Source organism: Abramis brama, assembly GCF_963993115.1.
Source record: "Abramis brama genome assembly, chromosome: 18".
In the NCBI taxonomy this organism is placed as follows: Eukaryota; Metazoa; Chordata; class Actinopteri; order Cypriniformes; family Leuciscidae; genus Abramis; species Abramis brama.
Window position 1 is genome coordinate 25,764,492 of NC_139980.1, and position 14,155 is coordinate 25,778,646.

A 14,155-nucleotide genomic window follows, 5' to 3' on the forward strand; every position below is an offset into this window, starting at 1 on the left:
TAATTCCTATGACCCTTTTTCATTATATAATAATAGATATAAAATGTCATGTCTAACAACAGCACTTAACTCTTTACCGCCATTGACAGAAATTTCCATCATTTATGAGACAACGCTTGCCAGCCATTGACGGAAATTTCCGGCTTTCCGTGTTTTCACTGTTATATGGTAGGGGGGCGCTATTACGCAACTTCTGAAAGAGTACTGAATCTCATGATCAAAACACAGGCGAAAAAGAAGCAGAAGTAAACAATATCATATGTAAAATAACGCGATCATCAATATTAAACAGCATATAAATAAAAACTGCCAAATATTACTGAATGAAAAGTTGACCCAGGATGAGGTATTGGATTGTGAAGCTTTGGTGGGTGTTGATGGGCTCGATCTACTCCATCTATGTTTTGATCATCATTCTGAATCCGATCTGGATTTAGTCTTTGACAACAATGTGTTTTTCTTAGTTGTTTTATGAAACTTACCCATATTCAAGTGTTGAAAAAAGGAATGCATGAAGCTAGAATAAAACTTTTTTTTGTTGTTTAAAAGCAGAGGGTCTGTTCTTTTGATATTTTGCATATTCAAATTTTCAAACAAGTTATTCTAGGGGCCATGAAAATTTTGTGAAAATGATTAAAAATGCTGGCGGTGACTAGCAACATTTTTCAAAAACACTGTCAGGGAAAGAGTTAACATGACAACACATCATATAGCACAGCCTCTTGTGCTATATGGTAACATTTTAAACCTTACTGCAATAAAATCTAATAAGGATGCAAAAGTTTCATCAATAGTATGGTATTATTGAAGAAAAAAGTAGAAAGAAAAACATCTGTCAAGGAGGCTGTGAGCTTCGAGCATGTATATTCCAGTCAAGCAGCCTCAACCTTGACTGCTGCTTCCTCTGGGAACTCATTGCAGAAAAGCTTTTCATTAACAAGACCAGGGTGAGTAACAGCCTCCGTCATCCTTTGAAGTCCACAGAATTCTTGATAAAAACACGCTCATGAAAAAGCGAATTCAGAGCTTCAAAGTGGTGATTTAACTGAACTTAGTCCAACAGACATTAACATTACATTGCAACACTATCTGTGTTTGATTCTGCAGTGTGAGGGTTCACCTGGTTCATATTCTCACATTCACACATGCAGATGTCAACTCGGTGAGTGCACATCTATGAGTGCACATGTTCACCCATAAGGTGGAAGTTGTTTTGTGTTTAAGACTTTTAAAGTGTACTAATCCATTTTCCCCACTAAAACTAATTTCACACCTTAAAAACATCTTGGCAAATACACTATAAAGCTCAAGATCACGGTTCTATTGGTATTGGGAAAACAAATAAGACCCTTGAAACATATAATTTCCTTATCACACCTTTAAATGATGAGCAAATCTCATATGAATCTCATCTGCATGCTTTTTGATTGATTTAAGCTGTATGGAACCCTTTGGGTGACTTCACATCAAGACCTATTTGTACTGTTAACTGCAGTCAGTGTCTTTAACATTGGTATTTACCTTCTCTGCACCTCCAGCTCCTCTGGCGAAGGGCCATTTTGCACCTGAGGGGTCTGTCTTGGCAACTGGGGGCCTGTGGAAAGAGGAAAAATCAGAATTAAGCATCAGTTTTGAAAACTTATGGTAAAGCATTAAGGACATTTAAATCTTATCAATAATGTAAAGTGCACTGGACAGGCCCCAAAAAGAGTAACAGAAGACCAGGTTTTAGAGCGAGAGAGAGAGAGTAACATGGAGCGCTGGCGCATTGATCTTGCTAAGTTAGACAGCAAGAGTTAATTAGGACATTATATATCAAGGAAAGGGGAAAAGATTATCTGTAAAAAGAACCATCAGCAGTAGTTCAAGCCACTGTGCATTAAAAAATGGCTAAGCACCAAAACAAGAGTCAGAGCCCGGACGAATTACTTAAGGGGGCATTCGAAATGCTAAAATTGTAGTTGAAGTGACATATTTGTCACTTTAACTAAACAAAATGTAACACTATATCATCCTTGTCTGAAGATTTCAACTTTGTTAGAAATAAAAGCAAATGCATAACCGTAAAACCATACCAAACAATAAAAGTACATTTAAAATAAATGAAAAACAATCATATTAACATATATTATAGTATGTTATTTATATTAATATTAAAATTAATTATAAATAAAATATCATTATTTTAATATCATTATTATTGTTAAAATTATATTTATACATTTCTTACAAGAAAATCTAAAATAAAACTAATATTTAAAAAGACATTTACCCAACTAAAACGTAAAAATCAGAAAAGGCTATAGACAAAGCTAATGAGCGATTAAAATAGCAACTTTACATCAGAGGATGTATGGTTTTATTTTGTGATTTGATTAACATGTATAACTGTATTATCAGTGCCAGCCCCAGAAAGAAAGACTGAATGATGAGCGCATGCCGGGAATATATCATGCAGATGGAAAACCAAGCCTTGATCTTGGGTAAAGAGGCCCTGTTACTTTTGCCAGGTTGGATTTGAGAGTGCAGGGAGGCAGGGGTTGGAATGAAAGCTTAGCACAAACACAGGACAGGTCTCTGCCGTGACACGATTGACTGATCAATCAATACAGCATTGTGCAGGTAAGAGAGGTCTGTTTATAGAGTCTGGAGGAAAGGCTCTCTCTGCTCATTACCAGACTACATATGCCCTCCACCATTTCCTGTTTATTTGCTTCTCACAGCATGGCATTGCAAAAACAAAACCTTTTTTATCCTTTCACCCGTTTAACCTGTGTTTGTTTGATCATTTTAGTGGGGGAAGGCAGTCTAAGTAGCCACATAAGTCAAACTATTGACTACATAGCAAAAGGTCTGGTCCATATATCAGGTTTGAAACCTTCTGTCCGACAAAGTAAGAACAGTTAACAATTTGTTTCGTTTTTACACGTTTTGCATGGAATATCTGAAAGGGCTTATACCACAATAAAAATCAAATAAAAAAATAAATAAAAAAAGCACGCTAACATAACAAAAACACATCAAAACATCAAACATAACATTTAACAAACACAAAAAAAATAAAAAACTCAACATAACATACAAACATAAAATCTAAAAATAATAAAACAAAATAACAAAACATAAAACATCAAAACAAAACATAAATTAACAAAAACAAAACATAAAACTTCAAACATAAAACTTCAAACATAAAACAAATATCAAAAAAACATAAATCACCAAAAAACAAAACATAAAACATTTTATATGAAAAAAACAACATAACATAAAACCATAACACAACATTTACAAAACATAACATTAGAAACAAAACAAAACAAAACCATAAAACAACATTTAACATAAAACATAACATATCTTGGGATAAATTCCTTTTTTTTAAAAATCAATATTCAAGTTGGAGCAAAGCAGATCATGGCATGCAATGCACATCGAGTAACTAAGTTAAATTTTACCATAATCAGAAAAAAAATGGCTTGCAAAACATGTTAATTGGATTAAACAAGACTGAATGTAGAATTCTCCTTACAGAACAAGACTCCATAAAAAAAACATGACATTAGAGCTGAGCCATCTGGACAAGCCAAGCAGTAATCAAGTCATCTGTCAAATCTAATCTAACATTACAGTTTTGTGCCCCCCTTTAAGAAAGCCAAACGTTCCTGATTGTCCATGTTTGTGTAACCCACTCTACAAATTCCGTTCCCAAATGTTCTTTGTCTTTAACACATAAAACACACCTACGCCAGCCTTAATGTGTATGAAAAGGCCCTGTTATATAAGCAAGCACCCTCCATTTCTCTCCCTTCCTTGAAACAGAAACAAACATTACTATTTAAAATGTGTTGAGCTAATCACAAATTATCAAAGCCAAAAAGAAATCTAATGAGACAGCAGATTTAGCCACTCCAGAGACTAAGGTCAAATTGTACAAATATTAACTTGATTGGTTATTATGGCCACTTTATGGGGATTTCTAAGTGCAATGACTGCCATTTGAAACACTGACACAAAGGCAAGCATACTTGGCCCATTTAACCGGGCCATTCTGAACACTTTAAAGGCTGGCTCCGGTCCAAAAGCACTCAGTGTCAGCCTTAATATGAACTGATCCTCCTTCAAGCCAGTTTGGTAATGTACTGCTATTAGATCACACACTGATAGCATAACCTCCAATGTACTTCCTACTCTACAAACATGCACAAATAAAATAATACAATTAAAATCCAAAATTTTACATAATGTATGTAATTTGTAATAATAATGTTATTTTTCATTTTATAATGTTATTAATTATAAAAAGAACAACAAAATGTTTTATTATTATTGGATGCATAATTAAATTGCATCAGTGAATTTGCATTTTGCACCATTTAGCTTACAAGAAAATTTCAAAATAAAATGTATAAAAAAAATAGACAGTGAAACCAAAGATCATACTCAAACATCAGCTCTGTTTAAGTTTCTACTTATTAAATGGACCATTTACGGACCAGCATAAAGCTAAAGAGTCTGAATAGCACCTACATGAGAGGAGGGAACCACCGAGCCTCTTCTGACAGCAGATGTACTGTAGAAGTCCATCCTGGTCTTTAGGTGCACTTGTAACAAGTGCGCTAGAGCCGTTCGCATCAGCTCCCAAACTGCCATCAATGACTCCATGAGATCTCAGAGAGAGCAGCATGTTGTTCTGGCTATTCCCAAGCAAACACTGCTGTGGTAAAATAAGACCGGACCAATAGGCTGGCAGTTAGACGCTCTGCCACAATGTTCACAGAGCAGGATGTGGTTCACTTATTGCACTTTCCGGACCTGATCAATTATTCATGCCTGGATGGGCGAAGGGTAAAGCGGTCAATGTTACAATCACATCACAACTATTACGATCAGGTGGGTGGAGAAAAACATGAGTGTATTTGTAGGCTTAACCCTTTCGAGACAGCAAGAGACGCAGATACAGAAGGACTGAGACTGCCTCTGAAACCTACAGTAGTGTGTTACCTACAAAATACAATTTAAGATAAACATTTCAGAAAAATGTGAAGAAATTTTTTTTTCCCCACACGATGGATCAAAGGTGTCTCAGGCACCTTTTTAAGCACTGACAGGGAGATACATAGCTTGTCTTAAAAGCCACAGGATCAAATAATGGGCATGAAATCAAGTTATCGGATGATGTCATCAACAACTAAAAGCAACTGGGCAGCTTTCATTTCACAGAGTTGGATCATCTGTAAAAATTCACACCACACATTAGGACCACAATGAGTTCAAGGGAGGAAAAACAAACACTGCTTTCCTCTGAAACTTGATGGTGTGGCTGTTAGACAGTGTTAGACAAATACTCAATATATATTATGAGTGGTTAAATTGGGCCGGGGCTCTCCGGGGCTCAGCCCCGGCACATAAGCCTGCTCGTTTGCAGTCAGTTGCCTACTGGAAATTATGTCACATAAAATTTGATGAAAGTGACGCTTTTGAAAACATATTTCTGATTATAAATGAACGATTTTGAAATGGCATGTCTATTTTGTCTCGGCGGAGCTGAGATGAGAACAATCGGGACACGGCCGTACTCTTGTTCAGCTGCTTAATCTCGTTGTCAGTCGACCATGATCGCGCACCGCTCGCGCATGCCATGCGCATCTACAGATAAACTACTACTCAGAACTCCGACATGGATAAATGTACGCAGCAATAATGAATGTTCCTGGGAGATCGGTGGTTGCGCGGGATGTGGAAGCGCGCAAAAGTTCCAGAACCTTCTACTGTCTTAAAAAAAAAAAAACCTAGCTGCTGACCGCCGCTGCAGCAACAGATCAGTTTTGTCAAGTTCAGCACAACGTTGGTTGTACAAAAAGTGCCCTGGCCTTGAATGACAAGGTAAGGAAAAATGTTTGGCACATTGTTGTGGGTCACTATCATAACAAGGTAATACAGTGTGTAATCAATGTTTATTAATAAACAATTAAAATGTCTCCTTGCTATAATATTTTACATATTAATCATTACTTTTACCGGTTCTTTGTGACAGCTTTTAGGTGCTTTATTGGCAGCGCAGCCCTCACATGTTACATGAACGCGTCACCACCGCATCAGCACCGAAAACAGGACATTTTTTTCAATCCCTGTTTTGGCAGGGGAAAAACTGATCAGAAAATGTAACGAAACGTTGTAGAAATGTAGTGGAGTAGAAAGTATAATAATTGCTGCAAAATGTAACGAAGTAAAAGTCAAAAGTATGCACTATTGATTCTACTTAAGTAAAGTAGGCCTACAGAAACTTAGTATTTGTACTTCGTTACTTCCACCACTGCTGATTAACAGTAATGTAAATGCTAAATGTCCTAATACCTGTTGATACTACAACAATGCAAATATGCTCTTAACCTTGCAGTTTTTCACATATCATGTAAGACTCAATTTCTCCATTTCTTTGCACAAAACTCTCCAGAAAATGCCATTTAATAGTTTATTTTTCAAAAAAAATCACGGGGGGGCATACCCCCGGACCCCCCTAGGGAGAGCCCCCCCACATAATAAATCCCAATTTAACCCCTGTATATTATACATAGGATCTCATTTTCTACAATTTATTTTAGTTAATTTTGTTGCACTATTTATCATTTTCTAACCCAAAATTTTTGAGGTTAGACTCAATAAATATAATATATAGGATCTCATTTTCTACTTTTTATTTTAGTTTATTTTTTTGCACTATTTATTATTTTCTAACCCCAAATCAGGCTTCGATTTCGGCAATGACTTCGAAACTGCATTGATTGTACAGAGCTCAGCTTACAGTGAAAGGAATAGTTTAGTCATTGTGTCGTTCAAAACCTGTGTTACTTTCTTCTGTGGAACAAAACATGTATTTTAAAGATGATTTTGGTCCATACAATACAAATTAATAAATGCAAAACAACACTGGCCCCATTGACTTTCATTGTATCGACCAAAAAAATATTTTGTGTTCTACAGAATAAAGTCATACAGATTTGGAACAAAATGAGGGTACGTAAAAGTGACAGAACATTAATTTTTGGCTGAACTCTTAAGATCTCTTTAACATTCAAACAGCCACATTAAACCGTCACATTAACCCATAAACGCCCTAGGTGTGACAAAGTAACAGAAACAGAAAGCAGCTGATTGACAAATGTCCCGCCGCGCTCATGGTTGGTCTGGTCAAAAATTAATTTACATGGAAGAAACAGTGAAGCAACAAATTTACATGAAGTGATCGTTCAAATCCCTAAACATATGAGCAATAATAATTGGGATATTTCCCTTAGCAAGCACCATTAATTGTGCCCAAAGGCTTGACAATCAGTCCAGGATTGATACACCACCTGTTCTTGAAAGACAAGACAACTTTTTCCTCCTCTGATTGTTTTACAGCAACATTTGGGGAAAACAAACATCATCTGACACACAGACCCAGTCACCTTGTAAATACAACACACAAATCCCCTTATCACTCATATGAGTCGCACAACACGGGCGCAAGCCTTCCAATTAATTCCACAGTTGTGGTTCCACAAATGGGAAATTAGAGTCAAGGGCTGCATAATTTTAAGACGAGGAAGCAAACGATAAGTCCTCTAGCTCTAAACTGATTCTGATCGTATATTGAGTAGGTCAGTGAACCGGTTAAATGTGATGTTATTAAAGCAATTTACATGAGTCAAAAGAAATGTTATATGTCAACGCATACAGAATCAAGGTTTCGGTATCAGTGGTAGAAAGCTCAAGACGTCAAACAAGACTATCTGTGTGTTTCAGACATATAACGAATATAGTGTCATGGTTTTGGCGAGTCTCGTTACTCAGGGCTCCAAGTCTGGTAAGATATGGGGGACTGGGACCTAAAAATAGTAGTAGTTACCAGGTTCTACTTACTACAACTTGCTTAAAATCTTTGTCCATCTAGTAACACATTCTATCATGCCCACATAGATATGATAACCTACAATGTAAAAATCAAACAAAAACCAAACACAAAGCAAAATACTACAAGTTACTGGGTTCTACATATTACAACTTGCTCAAAATATTTACAGTCTATCATGTCCACACAGAAATGAATTTAAAAAAAGTAAAGTAAACAACTAAAATAAGAGTTTATGTTTTTATGCGTTTTGTTTTAACTAGTAATGCTACTGGCCCTAGATCAACTGTTTTGTGCACAAGGTGTTGATGTTTTCAGTGTTCTGCATTACCCCAGAGATACTAGATAGCATCACCTGATCCCACTTCAGCTCTGGGGAGGGTAAATGAATGCAGTGGCAGGAATGGGCTGCAAAACCACTGGGAGGCTTTTTGATGCAATGTTTCCCAATAAAAGAAACTCTGCTTGGAAACAGTTCTGCCATTTGTAGTCCAAATGAAATAAGAACAAACCCACCACTGAACAAGTGCAGAGTGTAAACCATTATATTTAGTACTTCTGAAATAAGCTAACAAGACAGACTTTTATCCAAAGACATCCTGTTAAATCGCAGTCCATACAATGCAACTTTTGCGGAGATAACAGCTATCGTCAAACTAGCTTCGTTACATTGTGTAGACACGTCATTTACATTTCTGACAAAAAATTGACGTCGAAAAACTGTATTACCTTGGAAAGGCAAATCAAATGGAGAAAACCTACAGGATAAGCAAGATGTGAGAATTGCGGGTAACAGTGAAAAGACTGACTCAGCACACAGAGCTGAAACAAGCACACATTTCCCTGAGAAAAACAGAACAGCTCTTGGATCGTTATGGACAATCCGTTTCAGACATTTAATGGTTTTCCGTGATAAACTTGGCATGGCTGTGCTGTTAACCTCAGCAAAGAAGTGTGGAGAGGTTAAGTGGTTTGACTGGATGAAATCCGTCAGTTGTCACAATAAACTTGCCTTGACAAGTATTTTGGTTTGACATTCAACAAATTCAATTCCAGAATTAAGTTTCTGTCATGGCTTGAGGAAACTTGGAAATTGCTATGAACTTATGCTAGATGGCGATGTACCTTTCTTGCATGCAATTCAACAAGAATTTTAAAACTCTACATCTACAAAATTATAAACAAATAAAGTGCAAAGAATGGTGTGTTTTTGTTTTATGCTATTCAATTGATGAAGGTGCTGTAAAATGAATCGTTATATATTTTATCGTAATTGCACAATACTGTGGTATGTTGTACATGCAACTTAGTTTTATTGTTAAAAAAGCATTTCATTCATTTGAACAAATTTACCATTAATACAGATGCTGTATCCATTGCATCTGACATGTTTGCTCACTGACGCCCCAACTCAAAATCTTTCCCCACTCATAATTACAATTTTGTCATTTATATGTGTTCAACTCATAAATAAGATATTTCCGACATGACTTGAATGCACAGTTAAAGGTTAAGTAAATCTGCGCCACTAGTGGCAACAAACGGAAGTGCAAAAAATAATGATTGCCAAATGTCATTGGTCAGACAAACTGATCATTCCTTCCCTCAAACTCATGCAATTGGTTGAGTCTACGAACGGTGCACTTTAAATCAAGCACTACACCTTTAGAATTTGTAGCTAAAGTGTTGAAGCCAAATAGTCAAACCATAATTATGATAAACAAACAACATATTACATGCTGTGGTGCTCACACAGATAATGCTCGTTTCTAAGACAGAATATGACAAGCAAGCATCAGCATAACAACTACTGATCCAGACCTTTACAAAGATCAGATTTTTAAAAAGGTTAAACGTGTCTTCATATCTAAAAAAATTTATATTTAGCTTTATTCATAAACATTTTACTACATACCATAAGCACATTACGGTTTGTCTGAACCCAAAAGTGACACAATTTAGTCCTGGAAAAGAGTTGTACCACACCAAAGTACCTGACTGCCCCTGCTGGGAGTCTCTCACAGTTAAAGCCCCTTCCCTCCCCAGCAAACTCACTCCTCAAGATGATCTCAGTGCGGCTGATCTTCTGCGGGAAGCGGTACACTCTGGGGGCTGGCATGATGGACAGGTGCCTGCAGGCCTGCCTTTCTGCTCTGATGCTCTGAACCCAGACCAAGTCCCTCTGGGAGAGTTGTGGTAGAGATACTGAGCTCTAATGTTGTATTACCTGAGTCCGATTCCAACAAGAAAAATCGAAGAATAAATCTATATAAATAAGCTCAGAACTCGAAATGAAGCTATAGTTCCACAGCAACAAAGCTAACCTGCAGCCTGGAAGAACTTAAGAAGCGGCAAGATGAGCTCTGCAGCTATTGAGAAAGATTTAGAGGAAACCCTTCTGCAACGAGGACTATTAAGAGTCTGGGGCAAGAGAATGATCTCATTGATAAAAAGTGTTCGGGCCGCCAACGTCATCTTTCCCACCTTAGCTGTTGGAGCAATTGGGTGGTCATGTGGTGTCAAGTCAGAAAACAAACACATACCAGACACGGGGTCCACCCCACCCCTTTTAAGCCATATTCAGGCTCCACAGCCAGAAAAACAAACTCTTTTTGGCTCAGGAATGTTCTGTCCTGCTATTTCCCCACAGAGGAACCAGGTCTCAAAAGATAAACACCTGTCCTGCCAAACTGTGAAGTCTGAAAACAGGACGACCTTCATTTAGACCTCGAGACGCAGACGCAGCAGGCTCCTGGGGGTCTACGTCTGGACGGGGTGAAAAGCCTGCTTTGTTCTGACATGGATGAGTTCAAGCAATCCCACATATCTGACGACTGTCAACAGGTCATCATAAGACAGTATTTATACACGGAAAGGTGGCACAAAACCTTAACTCATGACCTTCTTACATGTTGTGGTTAAGCTACTGGTCTAGGCAGGATGATATATGGAAGCTAGTGACCGATACCTAAAATTAGAGCTCCATTTGAAAATACATGATCACATGTATAAGTTATAACAGTTACCAGGCACAGTTTCTGTGAAATAGAACAACTTTTCTGACTATACAAAGTTATTTTCCTTGTGCTTCTAGTTTTCCTATCAGAATTTTCCTTCCTCAATCTTTCCATTTCAGAAGTGATTAAATGAAGTTCAGGACAAGAGCCAAGTGAGCCATCTGGACGTATAAAGATCAGATTTTTCCCATTTAAGGTAAAAAAAAAAACAACTCACTGTGCATTATTCCGAAAAACTACATAGAAGGGAACTTGTGGCTTAAAGGGTTAGTTCACCTAAAAATGAAAATTCTGTCAATTACTCACCCTAAAATTATTCCAAACCCACAAGACTTTCGTTCCTCTTTGGAACACAAATTAAGATATTTTAATGAAATCTGTGGGCTCTCGGTCCCTCCATTGCCAGCTATGCAACTACCACTTTGAAGCTTCAAAAAGTTCATAAAGGGATCGTAAAACAAATCCATTTGAATAAGTGGTTTTAGGGATGCACCGATCCACATTTTTTCACTTCCGATCCGATCCCGATACCTGAATTTGGATATCGGCCGATACCGATACTATTCCGATACCAGAGCTGCTTTGCTTGCTTTAATATTGTTTATTTTATATGATGCTGAAATAAACTTCTCTCAACAGGCAAGTATGTACGTATGTATGCATGTATGTCCCAAAAGGCAACTTGAGGTAAATATAAGGTCAGAAAAGGAAGTAAAAAAAAACAGGAAATCCTGTTAACAGGAAAAATCCCATTCTGAAAACAAATATGCAACTGTACAGGTTTCAAATTGATTGTCATGTCAATATTTATTACATTCCCAAAATGTCAAATACTTGAGTCTTGAAATATAAGAAAAGTGCAAGTGTAAACATCTTACACACATGGTAACTCGTCTCGATGAATGCTCGATCAACATCAGCATCTTGCAAACAGACAAGCGGATTTCACCTCAAATTTGATTGCGTTCGTTGTGTTGTACGACGCGAGGGAGCTTCAAAGAGCTCTGAATTACGGCTTCGCAAACATTGCATTTTGCTGTCTTGCTCTGCGGTGTTTCCAGTGTGAAGTATTTTTCCACACAGAGGACGTTGTTGGCTAGTCGCAAACTGCGAAATGGATTTCCTGAGCGGGGGCGTGTCTCATAACTCTGTGTCTCATTGAGCCGCGCATCTGTTTAGGAAATCCATTCCGCAGTTTGCAGCCAGCTAGCAGACTCGCCGGCGGGAATCACTTTTGGAGTCATTTCAGCAGACAACGTTAAAGCGCAGACATGACTCATGGATATCGGATATCTCCGCAGGTTGGATCGGGAAAATCCGATACGTGAATTACGCTGGTATCGGCCCCGATACCGATACTGGATCGGATCGGCCCCATCCCTAAGTGGTTTAGTCCAAATTTTCTGAAGAGACACAATCGTGTTTTATGATGAACAGATTGAATTTAGGCATTTATTCACATATAAACATTGATCAGCAAACATAAACAGAGGCTCAACCCGAATCTGTCTGACACGCGACAACAAACCTCTTGCTGAAGCTCAAACGTGCTGCGTAACACGAGAATGAACCTCATTGGTTCTTGCGGAAGCTCAAACGTGCTGCGTAACACGAGAATGAACAACACTGGTTCTTGTTGAAGCTCAAACGTGCTGCGTAACACGAGAATGAACCTCACTGGTTCTTGCGGAAGCTCAAACGTGCTGCGTAACACGAGAATGAACCTCATTGGTTCTTGCGGAAGCTCAAACGTGCTGCGTAACACGAGAATGAACAACACTGGTTCTTGCGGAAGCTCAAACGTGCTGCGTAACACGAGAATGAACATCACTGGTTCTTGCGGAAGCTCAAACGTGCTGCGTAACACGAGAATGAACCTCACTGGTTCTTGCGGAAGCTCAAACGTGCTGCGTAACACGAGAATGAACCTCACTGGTTCTTGTTGAAGCTCAAACGTGCTGCGTAACACGAGAATGAACCTCACTGGTTCTTGTTGAAGCTCAAACGTGCTGCGTAACACGAGAATGAACCTCACTGGTTCTTGCGGAAGCTCAAACGTGCTGCGTAACACGAGAATGAACATCATTGGTTCTTGCGGAAGCTCAAACGTGCTGCGTAACACGAGAATGAACATCATTGGTTCTTGCGGAAGCTCAAACGTGCTGCGTAACACGAGAATGAACCTCACTGGTTCTTGTTGAAGCTCAAACGTGCTGCGTAACACGAGAATGAACACCATTGGTTCTTGCGGAAGCTCAAACGTGCTGCGTAACACGAGAATGAACATCACTGGTTCTTGCGGAAGCTCAAACGTGCTGCGTAACACGAGAATGAACATCATTGGTTCTTGCGGAAGCTCAAACGTGCTGCGTAACACGAGAATGAACATCACTGGTTCTTGCGGAAGCTCAAACGTGCTGCGTAACACGAGAATGAACATCATTGGTCACTGATCTTTAAACCGCTCAATTCATATATGGATTAGTTTTACAATCTCTATGAACGTTTTGAAGCTCAAAGTGGTTTTGGGTTTTTCATTTTTGATTAAACTATCCCTTTAAGAATCTGCACAGCCGAAATGCTTATTAAATTACTATACATATTGCATAGTCTTGCTCATTAGGCACATTCATCTGGTTTTAAAATCTTGTTTACTTACTATTTTTTACTGGGAAAAAAGGAAACAAAAAATACTCATGAAGAATTGCACAATACATTGGTACCACATTAGTTATCGGCTGATATTAGACTTCTTTTTTTTAAATTGGTTGGTATCAGTCAATATTTCATATTGTGTATAGTCTTTTCATTTCCATTAGATTTTTGCATAGGATTTTTTATTTATTTTTTTTCATTTAATGGTTATTGGCCATAGGATGAACATAACTATCGCCTTATTGTATCAGCCAGAAATTTTTTATTTGTGCATCTCGATTAAAATATCTTGAATGAAAAGTTCAATAAAAGTCCACATTGCCAAAGTGATAGATAAAGAAGACAAGGTCTTATTCCTCACTGAGATGTCACAGTGTGAGAAATCACACTGCTTCAGCTAAGCCAGGGTATTGGAGGAGCTTAACCAACAGTAACTAAATTACACAACTCCTGCCGGCCCGTCAGCAATACAACAAACTTCACATCCGAGTTCTAAACCACAAACACCTGCATGTCTGTGCCATGTCTGTGCCTTTGTTCACAAATTCCAAGCAGTCATGTCAAGGAGATAAACAAAAAAACAATAGTG

The 14,155-nt window shown here is 38.0% G+C and overlaps 1 protein-coding gene across 8 annotated transcripts in view; it reads right to left on the minus strand.

The window, feature by feature from the left end:
• The window catches only part of enah (ENAH actin regulator), a 112,096-nt gene that overhangs the window by 30,716 nt on the left and 67,225 nt on the right, over nucleotides 1-14,155 (minus strand). For 7 of the 8 annotated variants that reach the window (XM_084090506.1, XM_084090510.1, XM_084090505.1 and 4 more), the window contains one exon: nucleotides 1,522-1,594. In XM_084090506.1, the coding sequence (XP_083946632.1) occupies nucleotides 1,522-1,594 (73 nt within the window). Of the gene's footprint in view, nucleotides 1-1,521; nucleotides 1,595-9,949; nucleotides 10,318-14,155 lie in introns of those variants that run through there. The other variant, XM_084090507.1, reaches the window with a different exon arrangement.